Below are 23,576 nucleotides of genomic sequence, written 5' to 3'. Positions count from 1 at the left end.
GGTTCATGACGAGGGACTACGCGAGCGCGCGGCGGCACACGCCGAGGAACAACCGGCTGGATCCTTAGCGGCGTGGTCCTCTCACGCCTCGGTGCTGGGCTTGGCTGCCAGCTGATCGGCGACGACGTCGACTAGTCGGTCGGTGGTCGTTCTTGATCTCTCTCTCTCCCTCTCTCTCTCGTGTGTGTGTGTGTGTGCAGTCGTCTGCTTCCCTGCCTGTCAATGGCTCAATGCACACAAGTTTTGCCCCACCCCCTCACCCCTGACCATACACCATAGTAGGAACGATATAGATATACAGTAGTGGTATGGAGTTATATAATTGTTCTGTTTCTTGTGAACCCTGTAATGAGAACCAAGATGTGTTTCGGTTTGAATCTGTGATGCTGCTGTGCTCTGATAGCCAAGGAACAAGCCGGTTTTGTGTCGTCGTTGGGTTCATTTCCTTTCGCCCTCCCAACTCCGAGGGCAAGAAGGCCGCACTGCGATAGTAGAACCGTCGGCTACCGGTTACTTTGCAAACGGCAGCGATAATATCCTTCGATGTCAGTTTTTAATTTGAAAAATAAAAAAAAAATAAATGATCGGAAGCAAGTCGTTAAAAACCACACAAGCTAAAGTCCATATTGCTGCCCGCCCAAACCACGTACCGCCAGCGATTTATAACCGAGTTAAATAAAGCCACGAGGCGGCAGTGATACTAGGGTTAGGGCTATCACCTGTCGCCTGATGGCGCTTGAGTACTTTTCAATTTGATTTTGAGGATGGTATTTAGATTGTGATGAATCCATCTTGCAAAAAAAGGTTGGTGACTATAAAACCTATTTAATCCCTATCAAAACTTAATGGTGGTAGTTTTGAGAGGATTGTTAGTTGGTATGCCGTGCATGTTTTAGTTTTTGTACGAAGTAGAGTAGAGTTTATTTTTTTAAAAAAAAGAAAAAAACATGGCTATCGATTTTAATTTTATTCGATGAACAAATGCATCTCCACGCCTATTATTAATAGAGGAGGGTTTTTGATCCGGCGGTAGCGAGAGTTTGCAGCAGTGGAACACGTCGATTTGTGGGAAAATGGCGACCAGAACGAAACTCGGAGTCGGAGTAGTAGTAGTTTCCAAACTCCCATCGTTTCTCCTGGTGGTTCACACATCATGTACTAGGCTCGGCACCAGTCGCGCCGTGAAACCCAAGAAGCGAGCGGCGTTGGTCACAGTGAAAATCACATGGCTTTATCTAGGGCTCCGTGGTTGTTGGTAGGCTAGGGTCCAGCAAGCCAGTGATTAGGACTTTGACCACAGATTAGTACAAGACATTGATGGCCCTCTTTTACCGGCGACTACATGTGAGTATGTGACGGTGCACGGTGGTAACCGCCACACACAGTACGTCGCGGTTCGTGTACACAGGCTTTTCTGCAAGTACAGTATTGTACTCCAATATGAATCCACCTTAGAGCTGCCTCGTGTGCATGCCTTACCAAATTGGCAACCAGAAGTCGACGTCTCGATGCGAAAACCTTTTCAACGAACGAAGAGGTCGGTTGCCTGTGCATAACACGAGGATCCTGCTCTCGCCAACCTTCTAAAAGATGCAGCAGCCTTTTATTTCTCCACGGTCCACACCGCGGTCGTCCCATTAAGGCCTTGTTCGGTTCTACCCCAATCCATATGGATTGAGGGGGATTGAGGGGGTTTCAATCCCTAGTAAGTCAAAATCCCCTCCAATCCGTATCAATCCCCTCCAATCCATATGGATTGAAAATAACCGAACAAGCCCCATGTTAAGGTGCTGCAGCACTGGTCGCCAAGTCAAACGAGGTAGCTGGCCTGGTAGCTCGTGCAGTGCAACACCTTGCTTGGGAGTTTTTCTTTTAATCTAAAGAAATGTTAGGCAAACAAACACTATTTCGAACTATTTTTTTAAAAAGACGGGTAGCTCTCATGAATTTCACAGGAAATGTATATCTTCTCTTGCTGATTACTAAGGAAGACTTTATGGATTTCCAGAGATCAAATAATTTTGTACATATGTTGATATATACTAAGGGCCTGTTTGTTTACCCCCCAGATTATATAATCTTGATTAAATAATCTTAAGAGGCAAACAAACAGTCCAGCTTATTTGCCCAGATTATATAATCTAACCCCTTGGATTATGATAATCCATAAGCAAGTGAGGAGGTGCTTATTTCAGATTATTTTTTCCCACTACCCTTTCAAGTTTCCTAGAAATTACCCACCAATGCCATTATAATCCACCGAATCGTTTTTGCGCCTATCCGGCATCCAGCGACCAACAAATCCAGCATAATTCCTCCTCGATTCCTCCTAACCCTAGCCGCCAGGCTCCAGGTGCCATTGTCTGGTTCGACCTAGTACAAATATAGAGGGCATTCTTGTCTTTCTCATACAAAAGAATCCTATTAACAACTCAAATAATCTGGGTAAACAAACATGACTACTCCTCCAAAAATAATCCAGATTATATAATCCATGGGGGTAAACAAACAGGCCCTAAGAATCAAGGATGCCACATAATATGCAGGCATCAGGCTTATTTGGGTACACACAAACTGTAAACCAAGATTGCGTTGGCCTCGTACAGAACAACTAGTATTTGCTTCATGTTTCCCCCTTTTTTATTTTATCTAATTCTTGAAGCTCTACTGCTGCTATATTTCGCCCAAGACTTCTTGACAACCTCTGGCACCTCCCTGCTGCTGCTGCTGGCCAGGGCGGACATCACCCTAGCCCTGGTCACTTTCTTCACCAGAAGCTTCCATGTCTTGCCCACTCCTTCCTCCTGCATCTTGGCCTTGAGGTTGCTGGTGTAGGAAACAAAAAACCACTTCAGATTAATAGCAGATGGTTTTGGGGAAAAACCATGGCAGATATTACAAGGCTACGGGCCTACGGTGGTTGCTACCTTCTTTTTTAAAAAATAAAAACGAGTGCTATCACAGCGGTGTGCGCAAACGGCTGCGCACATGTTTGGGAATGCAGTTTTGAAATATTATAATTTTAAGATACCATAGTTTACAATTGTAAATGATATAAATACTACGGTATTGCTTTACCACAGTAAAACTACAGTATTGCTTAAAACCGAGATATGTTTGGTTCTATTGGAAAAACAAAGTATATGTAGAGAGAAGAGAAGAGAACTGAGGCCCTGAGTGGAGTTTCGAAAACTCCAAAAATACCATAGTTTTAGGTAAACCATGGTATTTAAAACTAAGTTTTGGCTGTACAAACCAAACAACTTTTAACCTTCAATACTATAGTATCATCAAATACCATAGTATTGTTTCAAAACTGCAAAAATTCTACAATTCCAAACAGGGCCTAAGGGTTTAACCATTATATATATTGGCTATAATGTAATCTATAAAGACTTTTATAGCCACAGTTAGCTATATTATTAACCTAGGTGCTGTTTGGTTCAAAAAATGTAACGCAAATGGTAATGGTAATGGTTTCGACTCGATTACTCGCGGTAACAAATTTGAATAGGCTGGTATCAAATTTTAGTGTGATATCTGATTACGGTTGGACTAAAACAAACATGATTTAACGTTATCCGTTACTCATTACGTTACAAATATGTGAACCAAACGGCACCCTAGTTCATGGATGATGACGTGTAAAATGAACGTTCGTCTGTCGTCTTCCCGTACCCCGTGTCGGCGGGTCGACGGGTTTCTCTCTCCCTCACCTGAGAGCGTCCTCTTTTCTACAAGCTCGCATCTACCATGTACTATGCACATCCACTACCCGCTGGAGATAACACATGCACTTTCAGGACTCAGGAGTAGCCATGGCCCTCCAGCCTCCAGTTTCTTTTTTTCTTTCATGCCGTTCACGTGCTGCTGTACGCCTGTACCAAAAAGAACTTGGAGTACATACATCTCCAGGGACGAAACACTTGCAGCCACAGAATCGTGCGCTGTTCCCTCGTGTTGTGTTGGTACCAATACCAACTGCGCGAGACTACAGCTTGTTCACATTGATGCACACCAAAAAGAAACGAAAAGGGATCTTTTTCTTTACACGACATTGATGTGTGGTAATCCGTCTGCACTGCATTTACCTGCACAAGGGAACGTTGCAAGGCTCGCCGCCGGCGCGGTCGCAGACTGAGGCGTGGAGCCGGAGGAGCTGGAGCGCGCGCCTGCAGCGCGGGCAGGCGGCGGGCTTCCTGGTCCTGCCGCCGCACGCGGCCAAGTGTCGCATGAGCTGCTCGAGCCCCCGGCGGACGCCGCCGTCCTCGCGCGACGAGGCTGCACTGGCGCACGCGGACCATCCCTCCCCATCGCCGGCGAAGATGCGGTCCAGGAAGGCCATGGCGTCGCTGAGCTGCCCGTACACGTGCTGCGACGCGCGCTCCCTCTCCCACCTCTCCTTTCTCTGTCAGGGCAAAGGGAGGCGGACGTGTCCGCGTCAGGAAATGGGAAGGGGTGTGTGGACTCGTGGTACACGTGGTCGATTTGGATTTCTGTACTGCCACTGCCAGCACCCAGCAGTGTGTGTGTTTGGTGCACACTGCACAGTAGCGTTTGGACTGTGCGTCTGTACCACAGGATGGGGACAAAGACAAACTCTAGTGTCAAGTTGAATTGATTTCAGGATCGCATCACTCTGTATGTTTCTGTCAGGCAATGGGATACCGCTAGGGTGCAAATTCAATAGATTTTAGGTGGGCAGGAACTATCTCATACAGAAGCTGCTGTGTCATGGAACTGTCGGCATTCAGCTGTGAACTTGTCATGTAGATTGTTCCCAGGGGAAAAAAAAGAACAGACACTTGTTCTAAAAAAAATGCTAGTTCTGACGCTGCCATGACTTGGAAACTTGTTTCTTCCTAATCCCAAAAACAATGCATTTCCTAACTTGTTTCTTAATTAATCTCCAAAAACAATGCCGCCGGAGTCAAAGCAAGGCGAGAGACGCACGCACCTGGTGGGCGTCGTGGACGAGCTGGAGCAGGTTCAGCTGGAGCGCGGCGTCGTGGCGGCCCGCGAAACGCCACCCCTCGGACCGCTCCACGGCGTCCAGGTCCTTGCCCGCGAGGCGCGCGCACGCCAGGTACAGCCGCGGCGCGTCGCAGAGCGCGGCCAGCTTCAGCGCGTCCACCGCGCGCTCCGCGGTCAGGCGCGCCGCCACCGCGGCCTCCGCGCGCCGCTTCAGCCACGGGACGCGGTACGCGTGCGCCAGCGCCAGCAGCGCCGCCCCGTGCGCGCCCACCGCGTCCTCCGCCCTGCCTCACGCGCGCCACCGATCAGCGAGATAGGGAGGATTCCGGCGGGGGCAAATGGGACGGACAGGCCGCCGCACCGCGGCACGCGCTGGCAGTGGTAGCTTCCGTGGTTACCTGGGGCTGGAGTAGAGGAAGCGGAGGAAGGCGGCAACGGCGTCAGCGGGCGCGCCGAGGACGTGGACGGTGCAGCCGGCGTCCCACCCGCGGCGCGTGCCCTCGATCATCCGCTCCAGCACCGGGGACGCCGCGGCCTTGGTCGAATTTACGCACGCGGGAATACCGAGAAACCTTATCAGCGTCGGGTGATCGGTCCGCATCAATTGACACACGGAAAGGAACAGGAAAGCCTCGCTCGCTCACAAGAACGGAGCAATGCGCACGGATGGCGCTCCCGTCGGACGTGACGACACGGACGTCGGCCGGCGACGGCCGGAGGGCAGCGAAATCCGCGCAGAACACCATTGCAACGCGAATGTCTGCTGCTCTAGGATCCCCGTGCCGCTCTTGTTGGGAAACTGGGATGCAGCAGGACTCGAGAACACTCGAGTACTGATATAGCTGCCTCTGCCTTCAAAGAATAAGTGGAAACGCGGAAGAACGAAACTATGAAAGAACTGGGTTCTAAGACCGGCCGGAGGCCGAGGGTCCAAAAAACACACACACACACACAAGGGTCGTGGGACGGTGGGAGCTCAAGAACAGCTAGGACCATATTTTATAGTATACAGAATATGTACACGTGGGTCGGAGAGCGACGGGAATATTATGAATCGTTAAATTAACCAAGGTTCAAGGGTTGTTTCACATTACTGGCCCGCACGCGGCGCCTTCAATTTGAAGTTTAACACAATCCCTGCAATGGTCATATTTAAACTTCATTCTACGAACAATACAAACTACAATATAAAACGATATTTTAAGTAACTACTAGTTGGTTACCTTGCGACAGCTCACAACAATACCCACGTAAATTATCCACAAAAAAGACCTTAGGATTTTTTATTTATTGTCTCCGCTTTTTACATATAATTTTTTATGAATGCACGGGTATCGTAGGCAGCAAATCAGAGACCCTCATCCATCGTCTCCCCCACTTCCAAGGTTTCGTAGAGCAGGAGGAGAAGGGAACAGGCGGACATGTCTGTTCGTTGCCGGAGAAGGACACGGCGAAGACCTGTGCATCTGAAGACGACATATATAGGTAGTATACCGCTAGATATATAGGGAGAGAGCACGCAAGCGGAGAAAGAAGCCCAGCTGAAACAGCTCCAAATCGAGAGGCACCCGCACCAGGCGTCACTCCGAGAAGGACGATAGAATGCGAGTATCTTGCCAGCCCTGGACCCGCCGAAGCGACACAACACCACCACCAACTCCGTAGCATATGCCGACTGCTGCCACGCTATGGGCCTTGGTTGTCCAATATCTCAGACCTGGACTACTTATCGCCAAGATAACATAAGCGTGACCAGCGCCATCATGTCCTCCTCGACGGCACGCACGGAGAAAGACCAGGAGCATGACCGACTCGCCCCGTACCCGCGTCGACGAGCGTCTGTCTGCTCGTGGCTACGACCATGGGTGGGGGTAGCAGGTTGGGGAGGAAGAACAATGCGAAGGCCGGAAAGACGAACGGGACGTCCGACAATGGCGAAAACGATGATGTGTACATGATGTGAAACGTTCTCGTGGACGTGCAATAGCCACTACCCGAGTCAGTGTCGGGGCTGTTGTCGGACGAATACGGGGAAGGGGCGCCTGCTCCTACGCCCTCTGCCGAGAATGGGGTGGCGCGAAAGTGGAGGTATGAGCGAAGAGAGAAAAGAAGTAGAATGGCAAACAAGGTGGTGACAACTAAGGCGAGGACCATCATTATCGTGTGGAGGTATAGATGGTCAAATGGGCCGTGTCTGGTGAGCCGGCCCGAGGCACAACCCATTTAATAGTGACTGGGTCAACCCGACACGAGCGTCGTACGGTACTTTGGCCGTAGCCTCGGCCCATAGTGCTGGTCCGATCCATCACGATTATTTTTTTATTTTACAAAAAATCATATATGCATATGTACAATTTATATTCAATATTATAAACACTTGAGCATAATGTTCTACTGGTTAGACAACTTCACTCAGTGTTGTCGGGGACCATAATTAGGGGTACCCCCAAGACTCCTAATCTCAGCTGGTAATCCCCATCAGCACAAAGCTGCAAAGGCCTGATGGGCGCGATTAAGGTCAAGGCTCAGTCCACTCAAGGGACACGGTCTCGCCTCGCCCGAGCCCAGCCTCGGGTAAAGGCAGCCGACCCCGGAGGATTCACGTCTCGTCAGAGGGCCCCCTCAAGCAACGGACACACCTTCGGCTCGCCCGAGGCCCAGTCTTCGCAGAGAAGCAACCTTGGCTAGACCGCCACACCAACCGACCGTATCGCAGGAGCATTTAATGCAAGGATCGTCTGACACCTTATCCTGACGCGCGCTCTTCAGTCGATAGAGTCGAAGTGACCGCGGTCACTTCGCCGCTCCACTGACCGACCTGACAAGGAAACAGCGCCGCCTGCGTCGCTCCGACTGCTGTGCCACTCGACAGAGTGAGACTGACAGCAGCTAAGTCCAGCCTCGGGCGACATAGGAAGCTCCGCCTCGCGCTGACCCCAGGGTTCGGGCCCAGCCTCGGCTCCGGAAGACGACGAACTCCGCCTCGCCCGACCCCAGGGCTCGGACACAGCCTCGACCTCGGAAGACGGTTTTCACCTCGCCCGACCTTAGGGCTCGGACTCGACCTCGACCTCGGAAGACGGACTCCGCCTCGCCCGACCCCAGGGGTCGGACTCAGCCTCGACCCCAGGGCTCGGACTCGACCTCGACCTCGGAAGATGGACTCCGCCTCGCCCGACCCTAGGGGTTGGACTCAGCCTCGACTCCGGAAGACGGACTCGACCTCGACCTCGGAGGAGCCTCCACCTCGCCTGACCTAGGGCTCGGACCGACCGCAGGGGGGCCATTATTACCCTACCCCTAGCTAGCTCAGGCTACGGGTGAAAGGGAAATGTGCCCTTGGGCCATTTCTAAGTATTTTGGTGATTGAGTGCCAACACAAGTGCTTAAATGTGAATTTATGCTCATGGATGGACAAAGTACTAATCAAGAGTAAAGGTATGTTTCTAAGCCTTAGTACATTGGTTTTGTGTACTAATATACTTGTCTAAGTGTTAGAAACAGAAAGAAGAAGAAAAGAAAAGAGGTGAAATAGGCTTGGCTGTGAACAGCCAAGACTCAGCTCAGTCTGGCACACCGGACTGTCCGGTGGTGCACCGGACAGTGTCCGGTGCGCCAGGCTGACTCGGCGTGAAGTGGCCGCTCTCGGGAATTCGCCGACGGCGTACGGCTAAAATTCACCGGACTGTCCGGTGTACACCGGACTGTCCGGTGAGCCAACGGTCGGCCGGGCCAACGGTCGGCCGCGGAATCTGCGCGTGACACGTGGCCGGGCCAACGGTCGGAAGGGGGCACCGGACTGTCCGGTGTGCACCGGACATGTCCGGTGCGCCAACGGCTCCAAGTCTGCCAACGGTCGGCTTCGCTATTTAAGGAAGGAAATCGGGCACCGGACAGTGTCCGGTGTGCACCGGACTGTCCGGTGCACCCGACGACAGAAGGCAAGGATTGCCTTCTCAGATTGCTCTCAACGGCCCCTAGCTGCCTTGGGGCTATAAAAGGGACCCCTAGGCGTATGGAGGAGTATACCAAGCAACCTTAGAGCATTCTTGATCATCCACACTCAGTCTTTGCGCATTCGTTTGTCATTCTCAGTGATTCGAGCTCCGTTCTAGTGAGAACTTTGAGATAGTCTTTTGAGCTTGATTCTTGGCCGTGTGTGTGCGCATTTCGCTGTGGATTTGTGTGTGTTGCTTCCCTCCCTTACTCCATACTTCTTTGTGAAATTCAATTGTAAGGGCGAGAGACTCCAAGTTGTGGAGATTCCTCGCAAACGGGAAAAGATCAAAGTAAAGAAGAACACTGTGGTATTCAAGTTGATCATTGGATCACTTGAGAGGAGTTGAGTGCAACTCTCGTCCGTTGGGACGCCACAACGTGGAGTAGGCAAGCGTTGGTCTTGGCCGAACCACGGGATAAACCACTGTGTCATCTCTGTGTTTGATCTCTTGTGGTATTGTGTTTTGTTAAGACTCCTCTCTAGCCACTTGGCGATTATTGTACTAACACTTAACAAGTTTTTGTGGCTATAAGTTTAAGTTTCACAGGATCACCTATTCACCCCCCTCTAGGTGCTCTCAATTGGTATCAAAGCCGTTCTCTTCAAGAAGGGACTAATCGCCCGAAGAGATGGATCCTAAGGGGAAGGGAATCGTGATCAACGACAAGGAGAAGGAGTCCTTCGTCAACGAGCCGAAGGATGACAAGCCTACTGACTCGGGCTCGGGCCACAAGCGCAAAGATGGGAAGAAGAAGAAGACAAGGCGCATCAAGGAGATCGTCTACTACGACGATAGCGATGAGTCTACTTCTTCCCAAAAGGACGACGACAACGACTACAGGAAGACGGTCAATTCGAACTTTTCATTTGATTATTCTCGTATTCCACATAGTTCGAATTCGCATTTGCTTTCCATTCCTCTTGGCAAACCTCCACACTTCGATGGGGAGGACTACGGATTTTGGAGTCACAAAATGCGTAGTCACTTATTCTCTCTCCATCCAAGCATATGGGAGATTGTAGAGAATGGAATGAAATTTGATAGCTCGGATAGCCCTATGCTTATAAATGAACAAATCCATAGAAATGCACAAGCTACTACTGTTCTATTAGCATCTTTGTGCAGGGAAGAGTACAGTAAGGTGAGCGGCTTGGACAATGCCAAGCAGATATGGGACACCCTCAAGATCTCTCACGAAGGGAACGACATCACCATGCTCACTAAAATGGAGTTGGTGGAGGGCGAGCTTGGAAGATTTGCGATGATAAGGGGCGAGGAGCCAACCCAAACATACAACCGGCTCAAGACCCTTATCAACAAAATAAGGAGCTATGGAAGCACGCGATGGACGGACCATGACGTCGTCCGACTATTACTAAGGTCCTTTACCATTCTTGATCCTCATTTGGTGAATAATATTCGTGAGAATCCCAGGTACACCAAAATGTCGCCCGAAGAAATCCTTGGAAAATTCGTAAGCGGGCGAATGATGATCAAGGAGGCAAGATACGTGGACGACGCGTTGAACGGTCCAATCCATGAGCCTCAACCCATTGCTCTCAAGGCAACAAGGAGCAAGGAGGCGTTACCTAGCAAGGTGGCGCAAGTTGAGGCGGCAGGGCTCAATGATGAGGAGATGGCCCTCATCATCAAGCGCTTCAAGACTGCGCTTAAGGGTCGCAAGGGACAGCCAAGCAAGACCAAAGCCAAGGGGAAGCGCTCATGCTTCAAATGCGGTAAGATTGGTCATTTTATTGCTAACTGTCCCGATAATGAAAGTGACCAGGAACACGGGAGCAAGAGGGAAAAGAAGAAAAATTACAAGAAGGCCAAGGGCGAGGCACTTCTAGGAAAGGAGTGGGACTCGGATTGCTCCTCCTCCGACTCTGACAATGAAGGACTCGCCGCCACCGCCTTCAACAAGTCATCCCTCTTCCCAAACGAGCGTCACACACGCCTCATGGCAAAGGAGAAGAAGGTATGTACTCGAGACAGTAATACTTATGATTCTTCTAGTGATGATGAGTCTAGCGATGAGGAAATAGATTACTCTAGCTTGTTCAAGGGATTGGATAGAAATAAAATTGATAAAATCAATGAATTGATTGATGCCTTGAATGAGAAGGATAGACTCTTAGAGAAACAAGAGGATTTATTGTATGAAGAACATGATAAATTTGTAGAAGCACAAAGATCTCATGCTCTAGAAGTTAAAAGAAATGAAATGCTTTCTTGTGAATTATCTTCTTGCCATGAGACAATTTCTAAATTAAGGAGCATTAATGATGATTTGAATGCTAAGTTAGAGATTGCTAGTAAATCTATCTCTTGTGTAGAAAATGTTGTAACGTGCACTAGGTGTAAAGATATTAACAGTGATGCTTATAGTGAACACCTAGCTTGCATTTCTAAATTAAATGAAGAGGTAGCTAGTCTTAATGCCCAACTTGAGACTAGCAAAAGTGATTTTGATAAGCTAAAATTTGCAAGGGATGCCTACACGATTGGTAGACACCCCTCAATTAAGGATGGACTTGGCTTCAAGAGAGAAGCCAAGAACTTAACAAGCCATAAGGCTCCCATTCCCGCCAAGGAGAAAGGGAAGGCCCCTATGGCTAGTAGTGTGCAAAAGAACCATGCGTTTATGTATCATGATAAGAGACAAACTAGAAATGCTTATAGGAGTTACAATGCTTATGATGATTTTGATTCTCATGACATGTTTGCTTCTAGTTCTTTCTATGTGCATGATAGAAATGTTGGTAGGAGAAATACTGTTCACAATAGGCCTAGGAGAAATGTTGTTAATGTTCCTAGGAGAGTTAATGAACCTTCTACAATATATCATGCGTTGAATACTTCCTTTGCTATTTGTAGAAAGGATAGGAAAATAGTTGCTAGGAAGTTAGGGGCAAAATGCAAGGGAGACAAAACTTGCATTTGGGTTCCTAAGGAGATTTGCACTAACCTTGTAGGACCCAACATAAGTTGGGTACCTAAGACCCAAGCCTAAATTTGCCTTGCAGGTTTATGCATCCGGGGGTTCAAGCTGGATTATCGACAGCGGATGCACAAACCATATGACGGGGGAGAAGAAGATGTTCACCTCCTACGTCAAGAATAAGGATTCCCAAGATTCAATTATATTCAGTGATGGGAACCAAGGCAAGGTAAAAGGGTTAGGTAAAATTGCAATTTCTAATGAGCACTCTATATCTAATGTGTTTTTAGTAGAGTCTCTTGGATATAATTTGCTATCGGTTAGTCAATTATGCAATATGGGATATAACTGTCTATTTACAAATGAAGATGTGTCTGTCTTTAGAAGAAGTGATGGTTCACTAGCTTTTAAGGGTGTATTAGACGACAAACTTTATTTAGTTGATTTTGCAAAAGAAGAGGCCGGTCTAGATGCATGCTTAATAGCTAAGACTAGCATGGGCTGGCTGTGGCATCGCCGCTTAGCACATGTGGGGATGAAGAACCTCCACAAGCTTCTAAAGGGAGAACACGTGATAGGTTTAACTAACGCGCAATTCGAAAAAGATAGACCTTGTGCAGCATGTCAAGCAGGTAAACAGGTGGGAGGAGCACATCACAGCAAGAATGTGATGACCACATCAAGGTCCCTGGAGCTGCTACATATGGACCTCTTCGGACCCGTCGCCTATCTAAGCATAGGAGGAAGTAAGTACGGTTTAGTTATTGTTGATGACTTTTCCCGCTTCACTTGGGTGTTCTTTTTGCAGGATAAGTCTGAAACCCAAGGGACCCTCAAGCGCTTCCTCGGAAGAGCTCAAAATGAGTTTGAGCTCAAGGTGAAGAAGATAAGGAGCGACAACGGGTCCGAGTTCAAGAACCTTCAAGTGGAGGAGTTCCTTGAGGAGGAAGGGATCAAGCACGAGTTCTCCGCTCCCTACACACCACAGCAAAATGGTGTGGTAGAGAGGAAGAACAGGACGCTAATCGATATGGCAAGGACGATGCTTGGAGAATTCAAGACCCCCGAGCGTTTTTGGTCGGAAGCCGTGAACACGGCTTGCCACGCCATCAACAGGGTCTACCTTCATCGCCTCCTCAAGAAGACTTCGTATGAGCTACTAACCGGTAACAAACCCAATGTATTGTACTTTCGTGTATTTGGGAGTAAATGCTACATTCTAGTGAAGAAGGGTAGAAATTCTAAGTTTGCTCCCAAAGCTGTAGAAGGGTTTTTGTTAGGTTATGACTCAAATACAAAGGCGTATAGAGTCTTCAACAAATCATCGGGTTTGGTTGAAGTCTCTAGCGACGTTGTATTTGATGAGACTAATGGCTCTCCAAGAGAGCAAGTTGTTGATCTTGATGATGTAGACGAAGAAGATGTTCCGACGGCTGCTATATGAACCATGGCGATTGGTGATGTGCGACCACAGGAACAAGATGAGCAAGATCAACCTTCTTCCTCAACTATGGTGCATCCCCCAACTCAAGACGATGAACAGGTTCATCAACAGGAGACGTGTGATCAAGGGGGAGCACAAGATGATCATGTGATGGGGGAAGAAGCGCAACCGGCACCTCCAACCCAAGTTCGAGCGATGATTCAAAGGGATCATCCCGTCGACCAAATTCTGGGAGATATTAGCAAGGGAGTAACTACTCGGTCTCGATTAGTTAATTTTTGTGAACATTACTCCTTTGTCTCTTCTATTGAGCCTTTCAGGGTAGAAGAGGCCTTGCTAGATCCGGACTGGGTGTTGGCCATGCAAGAGGAGCTCAACAACTTCAAAAGGAATGAAGTTTGGACGCTGGTGCCTCGTCCTAAGCAAAATGTTGTGGGAACCAAGTGGGTGTTCCGCAACAAACAAGACGAGCACGGAGTGGTGACAAGGAACAAGGCTCGACTTGTGGCAAAAGGTTATGCCCAAGTCGCAGGTTTGGACTTTGAGGAGACTTTTGCTCCTGTGGCTAGGCTAGAGTCCATTCGTATCTTGCTAGCATATGCCACTCACCATTCTTTCAGGTTGTTCCAAATGGATGTAAAGAGCGCTTTCCTCAACGGGCCAATAAAGGAGGAAGTGTACGTGGAGCAACCCCCTGGTTTCGAGGATGAACGGTACCCCGACCACGTGTGTAAGCTCTCTAAGGCGCTCTATGGACTTAAGCAAGCCCCAAGAGCATGGTATGAATGCCTTAGAGATTTCTTAATTGCTAATGCTTTCAAGATTGGGAAAGCCGATCCAACTCTTTTCACTAAGACATGTGATGGTGATTTGTTTGTGTGCCAAATTTATGTCGATGACATAATATTTGGTTCTACTAACCAAAAGTCTTGTGAAGAGTTTAGCAGGGTGATGACGCAGAAATTCGAGATGTCGATGATGGGCGAGTTGAACTACTTCCTTGGGTTCCAAGTGAAGCAACTAAAGGACGGCACCTTCATCTCCCAAACGAAGTACACGCAAGATCTGCTAAAGCGGTTTGGGATGAAGGACGCCAAGCCCGCAAAGACTCCGATGGGAACCGACGGACACACCGACCTCAACAAAGGAGGTAAGTCCGTTGATCAAAAAGCATACCGGTCAATGATAGGGTCTTTACTTTATTTATGTGCTAGTAGACCGGATATTATGCTTAGCGTATGTATGTGTGCTAGATTTCAATCCGATCCTAAGGAGTGTCACTTAGTGGCAGTGAAGCGAATCCTTAGATATTTAGTTGCTACGCCTTGCTTCGGGCTCTGGTATCCAAAGGGGTCTACCTTTGACTTGGTTGGATACTCAGATTCCGACTATGCTGGATGTAAGGTCGATAGGAAGAGTACATCGGGGACGTGCCAATTCTTAGGAAGGTCCCTGGTGTCGTGGAACTCTAAGAAACAAACTTCCGTTGCCCTATCCACCGCTGAGGCCGAGTATGTTGCCACAGGACAGTGTTGCGCGCAACTACTTTGGATGAGGCAAACCCTCAGGGACTTTGGCTACAATCTGAGCAAAGTCCCACTCCTATGTGATAATGAGAGTGCTATCCGCATGGCGGAAAATCCTGTTGAGCACAACCGAACAAAGCACATAGACATCCGGCATCACTTTTTGAGAGACCACCAGCAAAAGGGAGATATCGAAGTGTTTCATGTTAGCACCGAGAACCAGCTAGCCGATATCTTTACCAAGCCTCTAGATGAGAAGACCTTTTGCAGGCTGCGTAGTGAGCTAAATGTCTTAGATTCGCGGAACTTGGATTGAATTGTAGCATACATGTGTTTATGCCTTTGATCATGTTCATTCTGCATTTTGTTGCTTATTATGGTGCTCAAGTTGTACAAACACTCCCTGGACCTCACAAGTTCGATGCAAAGTGATGCACATGTTTAGGGGGAGATGTGTTACAACTTGACCCTTTGAGACTAACCATATGCTTGAGTTTGCTTTAGTCTCAAAGGAGGTTCAAAAGGGAAAAGGTGGACTTGGACCATGAAAGACTTCCACTGCACTCCGATGAGAGGGTAACTTATTCCAAGTTCATCTCATGTACTCTTATTGCCATTTGCTCTTAATTGAAGATTTTGGTGAGGCAATGGGGTTAAAGGGCCAAGATTGATCCCGTTTTGGTGCTTGATGCCAAAGGGGGAGAAAATAAAGGCCAAAGCAATAAATGGATCAGCTACCACTTGAGAAACTTTGAAAATAGAATAGAGCTTTAGAATAGAGCTTTTGGTTTGTCAAAACTCTTGCATTGTCTCTTTTGTCAAAAGTTGGCCTCTTGTGGGGAGAAGTGTTGATTATGGGAAATAGGGGGAGTTTTTGAAATCTTTGATCAATCTCTTTTGGAATGACTCTCTTTATGCTTCAACATGTGTGTTTGACTTAGAGATAGTGTTTTGAGTTTGATTTGCAAAAACAAACCAAGTGGTGGCAAAGGATGATCCATATATGCCAAAATTGAATCAAAATAAATTTGAGTTTTATTTGAAGTGATATTGCACTTGTTCTAGTTGCTTTATGTTGTGTTGGCATAAACCACCAAAAAGGGGGAGATTGAAAGGGAAATGTGCCCTTGGGCCATTTCTAAGTATTTTGGTGATTGAGTGCCAACACAAGTGCTTAAATGTGAATTTATGCTCATGGATGGACAAAGTACTAATCAAGAGTAAAGGTATGTTTCTAAGCCTTAGTACATTGGTTTTGTGTACTAATATACTTGTCTAAGTGTTAGAAACAGAAAGAAGAAGAAAAGAAAAGAGGTGAAATAGGCTTGGCTGTGAACAGCCAAGACTCAGCTCAGTCTGGCACACACCGGACAGTGTCCGGTGCGCCAGACTGACTCGGCGTGAAGTGGCCACTCTCGGGAATTCGCCGACGGCGTACGGCTAAAATTCACCGGACTGTCCGGTGTACACCGGACTGTCCGGTGAGCCAACGGTCGGCCGGGCCAACGGTCGGCCGCGGAATCTGCGCGTGACACGTGGCCGGGCCAACGGTCGGAAGGGGGCACCGGTGCGCCAACGGCTCCAAGTCTGCCAACGGTCGGCTTCGGTATTTAAGGAAGGAAATCGGGCACCGGACAGTGTCCGGTGTGCACCGGACTGTCCGGTGCACCCGACGACAGAAGGCAAGGATTGCCTTCTCAGATTGCTCTCAACGGCCCCTAGCTGCCTTGGGGCTATAAAAGGGACCCCTAGGCGCATGGAGGAGTATACCAAGCAACCTTAGAGCATTCTTGATCATCCACACTCAGTCTTTGCGCATTCGTTTGTCATTCTCAGTGATTCGAGCTCCGTTCTAGTGAGAACTTTGAGATAGTCTTTTGAGCTCGATTCTTGGCCGTGTGTGTGTGCATTTCGCTGTGGATTTGTGTGTGTTGCTTCCCTCCCTTACTCCGTACTTCTTTGTGAAATTCAATTGTAAGGGCGAGAGACTCCAAGTTGTGGAGATTCCTCGCAAACGGGAAAAGATCAAAGTAAAGAAGAACACTGTGGTATTCAAGTTGATCATTGGATCACTTGAGAGGAGTTGAGTGCAACTCTTGTCCGTTGGGACGCCACAACTTGGAGTAGGCAAGCGTTGGTCTTGGCCGAACCACGGGATAAACCACTGTGTCATCTCTGTGTTTGATCTCTTGTGGTATTGTGTTTTGTTAAGACTCCTCTCTAGCCACTTGGCGATTATTGTACTAACACTTAACAAGTTTTTGTGGCTATAAGTTTAAGTTTCACAGGATCACCTATTCACCCCCCCTCTAGGTGCTCTCAACGGGGAACATGACCGGCGTCCCATCTGGCTCGCCCCGGTAAACAAATAATGATGGCGCCCCGCGTGCCCCATGACGACGGCGGCGCTTAGCCCCTTACGGAAGCAAGGAGACGTCAGCAAGGATTCGACAGCCCCGACAGCTGTCCTTCCGCAGGGCTCCAGCTCTCCTCCGATGGCCACGACATCACATGAACAGGGTGCCAAAACCTCTCCGACTGCCACGACGACATGTACTTAGGGCTCTAGCTCCTCTCTGCTAGACACGTTAGCACACTGCTACACCCCCATTGTACACCTGGACCTTCTCCTTACGCCTATAAAAGGAAGGTCCAGGGCTCTCGTACGAGAAGGTTGGCCGCGCGGGAGGACGGGACGACACGTAAGGCTCTCCCACGCGAACGCTTGTAACCCCCTACTGCAAGCGCACCCGACCTGGGCGCAGGGCAACACGAAGGCCGCGAGTCTCCCCTTTGCCTGTTTCTTCCCCCCTTTGTGCTCCGTCTCGCGCCGACCCATCTGGGCTGGGACACGCGGCGACAATTTACTCGTCGGTCCAGGGACCCCCCGGGGTCGAAACGCCGACAGTTGGCGCGCCAGGTAGGGGCCTGCTGCGTGTTGACGAACAGCTTCCCGTCAAGCTCCAGATGGGTAGTCTCCAACAACCTTTCCAACCCGGGACGATGCTCCGTTTCGGGAGTCTTGAGTTCATGTCCCTCGACGGCAGCTACGACATGATACTCCTTCCTCCGCCGCGCGACAGCGACAATGGCGGCCGTCAGCCCGCCCACCGGCGGCGGAATCAACGACGTCTTCCCCACGTGGCAGAAGAACAACGTCCGGGTTTGTCCCGTCATCTCCCCCACCGACGGAGGAGGAGGCGGGGCAACCGTGGCCAAGCAGGAGGCGACACCTCATCGGCTGTCGAGCAAGTCGACGACGCCGGCGCCCCAGCGGGGGACACGTCGGGCTTCGACCTTGCGTCTGAGACGAGGACGAGCGTCGTTTACCCACAACACGCCAACCCCAAGCAGACGAACGACGCCAGCACGCTCGCGAAGGACTTGCTGGGCGTCACCCTCGTACCTGAGACGACGGTGCAGTCCACCCCTGACGCGACTTTGTCACCGCCCATCGACCAAGAGGTACCGACTGTTTCCCATCTCGTGTGTTTTGGATTCAGCTTCGACCCACCAAGCGACCTCGCTTCGGTGGAAGCCTTCATAGAGGCATGTACCAACCCTCCGGGGTACCATCTGCGGTCCCCCTGGGACAGACTGACGGCCGTCTCGACCTACGAACCCTCGGGTTCCAAGGAAGATGATGAGCCCGACTTTTGTTGGGATTTCTCCGGGCTCGGTAACCCCAGTGCCATGCGGGACTTCATGACCGCATGCGACTACCGCCTCTCCGATTGTTCCGATGGTAGCCGCAGCTTCGGCGACGGGGACTGCGACCCAAGTCGTGAATGTTTCCACGTCGATCTAGGGGGTCCCGGCGAAGGCAACCATCTTGGTATGCCGGAAAACGGCGATCCCCTTAGGCCTGCGACTCGCGTTGACATCCTTCGGGAGCTAGCTGTGGTCCCAGTCCCTGCGGGGGGTCAGGACGCACAGCTCGAGCAAATCCGCGAGATGCAGGCCAGGCTCGACGAGGGAGCAGGAACACTTGAGCAGTTCCGGCGGAACATCAGGCAGGAATGGGCAGACCAAGCTCCGGCCGGAGAAGCGCGTCATCTACCCCAGGGCATCCAGCACCGCATTGCCGACGACGTCAGGGCCCACCGGATTCCAGTGGGGTCGGCCAGAACTTGGCTGTGGCAGCAATACTACTCCGTGCAATGCCGGAACCATCGACCACCGAAGGGCGGCGCATCCAGGGAGAGCTCAAGAATCTCCTGGAGGATGCCGCGGTCCGACGGGCCGAAAGCTCTGCCTTCCGAAGGTAGGGGCACCCCTCGGAGCATCGCGCCGCGACTTCCCGATTCGTGCGGGAAGCCTCGGTCCACACCGGGTGCACGCGCAACACGGCGCCTGCGGCCCCGGGTCGCCTCGGCAATGAGCACCACCACCGCAACCATCGAGCCCACCTCGACGAGAGGGTGCTTCGAGGCTACCACCCCAGGCGTGGGGGACGCTACAACAGTGGGGAGGATCGGAGCCCCTCGCCCGAACCACCCGGTCCGCAGGCTTTCAGCCGGGCCATACGACGGGCACCGTTCCCGACCCGGTTCCGAACCCCGACTACCATCACAAAGTACTCGGGGGAGACAAGGCCGGAACTGTGGCTCACGGACTACCGACTGGCCTGCCAGCTGGGTGGAACGGACGATGACAACCTCATCATCCGCAACCTCCCCCTGTTCCTCTCCGACACCGCTCGAGCCTGGCTGGAGCATCTGCCTCCGGGGCAGATCTCCAACTGGGACGATCTAGTCCAAGCCTTCGCCGGCAACTTCCAGGGCACGTACGTGCGCCCTGGGAACTCCTGGGATCTCCGAGGCTGCCGCCAGCAGCCGGGAGAGTCTCTCCGGGACTACATCCGACGATTCTCGAAGCAGCGCACCGAACTTCCCAACGTCACCGACTCGGACGTCATCGGCGCGTTCCTCGCCGGCACCACCTGCCGCGACCTCGTGAGCAAGCTGGGTCGCAAGACCCCCACCAGGGCGAGCGAGCTAATGGACATCGCCACCAAGTTTGCCTCTGGCCAGGAGGCGGTTGAGGCCATCTTCCGGAAGGACAAGCAGCCCTAGGGCCGCCAGCCGGAAGACGTCCCCGAGGCGTCCGCTCAGCGTGGCACCAAGAAGAAGAACAAGAAGAAGTCGCAAGCGAAACGCGACGCCACCGATGTGGACCTTGTCGCCGCCGCTGAGTACAAGAACCCTGGGAAACCTCCCGGAGGTGCCAATCTCTTCGATAAGATGCTCAAGGAGCCGTGCCCCTATCATCAGGGGCCCATCAAGCACACCCTTGAGGAGTGCGTCATGCTTCGGCGCCACTTTCACAAGGCCGGGCCACCGGCAGAAGGTGGCAGGGCCCACAACAACGACAAGAAGGAGGATCACAAGGCAGAGGAGTTCCCCGAGGTCCACGACTGCTTCATGATCTACGGTGGGCAAGTGGTGAACGCCTCGGCTCGACACCGCAAGCAAGAGCGCCGAGAGGTCTGCTCGGTAAAGGTGGCGGCGCGAGTCTACCTAGACTGGTCCGATGAGCCCATCACCTTCGACCAGGGCGACCACCCCGACCGCGTGCCGAGCCCGGGGAAATATCCGCTCGTTGTCGACCCCGTCATCGGCAACGTCAGGCTCACCAAGGTCCTCATGGACGGAGGCAGCAGCCTCAACATCATCTACGCCGAGACCCTCGGGTTCCTGCAGATCGATCTGTCCTCGATCCGGGCAGGCGCGGCGCCTTTTCACGGAATCATCCCTGGGAAACGCGTCCAACCCCTCGGGCAACTCGATCTGCCCGTCTGCTTCGGGACTCCCTCCAACTTCCGAAGGGAAACCCTCACGTTCGAGGTGGTCGCGTTCCGAGGAACCTACCACGCAGTACTGGGGAGGCCATGCTACGCCAAGTTCATGGTCGTCCCCAACTACACCTACCTCAAGCTCAAGATGCCGGGCCCCAACGGGGTCATCACCGTCGGCCCCACGTACCAACACGCGTACGAATGCGACGTGGAGTGCGTGGAGTACGCCGAGGCCCTCGCCGAATCTGAGGCCCTCGTCGTCGACCTGGAGAGCCTCTCCAAGGAGGTGCTAGACGTGAAGTGCCACGTCGGCAACTTCGAGCCAGCAGAGACTGTTAAGTCCGTCCCCCTCGACCCCAGCAACGACGCCTCCAAGCAGATACGGATCGACTCCGAGCTCGACCCCAAATAGGAAGCAGTGCTCGTCGACTTTCTCCGCGCAAACGCCGAAGTCTTCGCGTGGAGTCCCTCGGACATGCCTGGCATACCGAGGGATGTCGCCGAGCACTCGCTGGATATCCGAGCTGGAGCCCGACCCGTGAAGCAGCCTCTGCGCCGATTCGATGAAGAAAAGCGCAGAGCCATAGGCGAGGAGATCCACAAGCTGATGGCCGCAGGGTTCATCAAAGAGGTATTCCATCCCGAATGGCTTGCCAACCCTGTGCTTGTGAGAAAGAAAGGAGGGAAATGGCGGATGTGTGTAGACTACACTGGTCTAAACAAAGCATGTCCGAAGGTTCCCTACCCTCTGCCTCGCATCGATCAAATCATGGATTCCACTGCTGGGTGCGAAACCCTGTCTTTCCTCGATACCTACTCAGGGTATCACCAAATCAAGATGAAAGAGTCCGACCAGCTCGCGACTTCTTTCATCACACCTTTTGGCATGTACTGCTACGTTACTATGCCATTTGGTTTGAGGAATGCGGGTGCGACATACCAAAGGTGCATGAACCACGTGTTCGGAGAGCACATTGGTCGAATGGTCGAGGCTTACGTCGATGACATCGTAGTCAAGACGAGGAAAGCCTCTGACTTCCTCTCCGACCTTGAAACGACATTCCGGTGTCTCAAGGCGAAAGGCGTAAAACTCAATCCTGAGAAGTGCGTCTTCGGAGTCCCCCGAGGCATGCTCTTGGGGTTCATCGTCTCCGAGCGGGGCATCGAGGCCAACCCAGAGAAAATCGCGGCCATCACCAACATGGGGCCCATCAAGGACTTGAAAGGCGTACAGAGGGTCATGGGATGTCTTGCGGCTCTGGCCGCTTCATCTCGCGCCTCGGCGAAAGAGGCCTACCTCCGTACCGCCTCTTAAGAAAGACCGAGTGCTTCACTTGCACCCCCGAGGCCGAGGAAGCCCTCGGGAACCTGAAGGCGCTCCTTACGAACGCACCCATCCTGGTGCCTCCCGCTGCCGGAGAAGCCCTTTTGATCTACGTCGCCGCTACCACTCAGGTGGTCAGCGACGCGATCGTGGTCGAAAGACGAGAAGAAGGGCATGCATTGCCCGTCCAGAGGCCGGTCTACTTCATCAGTGAGGTACTGTCCGAGACCAAGATCCGCTACCCACAAATTCAGAAGCTGCTGTACGCAGTGATTCTGACACGCCGGAAGTTGCGACACTACTTCGAGTCTCATCCGGTGACTGTGGTGTCATCCTTCCCCCTGGGGGAGATCATCCAGTGCCGAGAGGCCTCGGGTAGGATTGCAAAGTGGGCAGTGGAAATCATGGGCGAGGCAATCTCGTTTGCCCCTCAGAAGGCCATCAAGTCCCAAGTCTTGGCGGACTTTGTGGCTGAATGGGTCGACACCCAGCTTCCGGCAGCTCCGATCCAACCGGAACTCTGGATCATGTTTTTCGACGGGTCGCTGATGAAAACAGGGGCAGGCGAGGGCCTGCTCTTCATCTCACCCCTCGGGAAGCACCTCCGCTACGTGTTGCGCCTCCATTTCCTGACGTCCAACAACGTGGCTGAGTACGAGGCTCTGGTCAACGGGTTGCGCATCGCCATCGAGCTAGGGGTCCGATGCCTCGACGCTCGCGGTGACTCGCAGCTTGTCATCGACCAAGTCATGAAGAACTCCCACTGCCGCGACCCAAAGATGGAAGCCTACTGCGATGAGGTTCGGCGCCTGGAGGACAAGTTCTACGGGCTCGAGCTCAACCACATCGCCCGGCGGTACAACGAGACTACGGACGAGCTGGCTAAGATAGCCTCGGGGCAGACAACGGTTCCCCCGGATGTCTTCTCCCGAGACCTACATCAACCCTCAGTCAAGACCGACAACACGCCCGAGCCTGAGAAGGTCTCAGCCCTGCCCGAGGCACCCTCGGCTCAGCCCGAGGCACTCTCGGCCCCCGAGGGTGAGGCACTGCGCGTCGAGGAAGAGCGGAATGGGGTCCCGCCTGATCGAAACTGGCCACCGGCGAGGGGATGCAGCCGGGCTGCCTGATGAAAATCCTTGAAGCCGAGCGATGGCTGAAAGGTACCAACTTCCGCGAAGTTGCGTTCCTCCAGCGACGACAAGACGAAAGCAACGCGAGCGCTCCCCATCCGGGGGCTCGGAAGGTGGAAGGACGCGATGCATGAAGGGAGTGCGAAGACATGGTTGCCATCCAAGGGGATCACCCTCCTTTTAAAGGCGACTCTCCCCACTTGCGTCCTCAGCCGTCGCGGACCGAGTCTTCACCAACACGCTCCAAGGTCCTCCCCCTACGACATGGAGGCTGGGTCCCACGCGTCATGCAAGCTGGACCAGGACAGGAGTCAAAACCGCCATGCGCGGAGCGCACAACTACCCAGCGGTTACAAGCATTCCTCCACTATCGCCCGGACCAGCGGGTGAAAGGGCGGACCGCCATGCAGGCGGCATGCAACCGCACCAAGGGGGC

At 51.9% G+C, this 23,576-nt stretch overlaps 1 protein-coding gene across 1 annotated transcript; it reads right to left on the bottom strand.

The window, feature by feature from the left end:
* Nucleotides 1–2,571: 2,571 nt before the first annotated feature.
* LOC100280827 (uncharacterized) lies at nt 2,572–5,865 on the bottom strand. The gene is given in 5 exon segments (NM_001153747.1): nt 2,572–2,826; nt 4,092–4,408; nt 4,958–5,258; nt 5,373–5,509; nt 5,619–5,865. Coding segments are annotated over 5 exon segments (1,038 nt in total). The 5' UTR covers nt 5,721–5,865; the 3' UTR covers nt 2,572–2,645.
* Between the last annotated feature and the right edge of the window lie 17,711 nt (nt 5,866–23,576).

The sequence above is a fragment of the Zea mays genome, chromosome 5, assembly GCF_902167145.1.
Source record: "Zea mays cultivar B73 chromosome 5, Zm-B73-REFERENCE-NAM-5.0, whole genome shotgun sequence".
Lineage (NCBI taxonomy): Eukaryota > Viridiplantae > Streptophyta > Magnoliopsida > Poales > Poaceae > Zea > Zea mays.
Note: the sequence above shows the minus strand (reverse complement) of the source record. Positions and strands in the feature narration are given on the sequence as shown.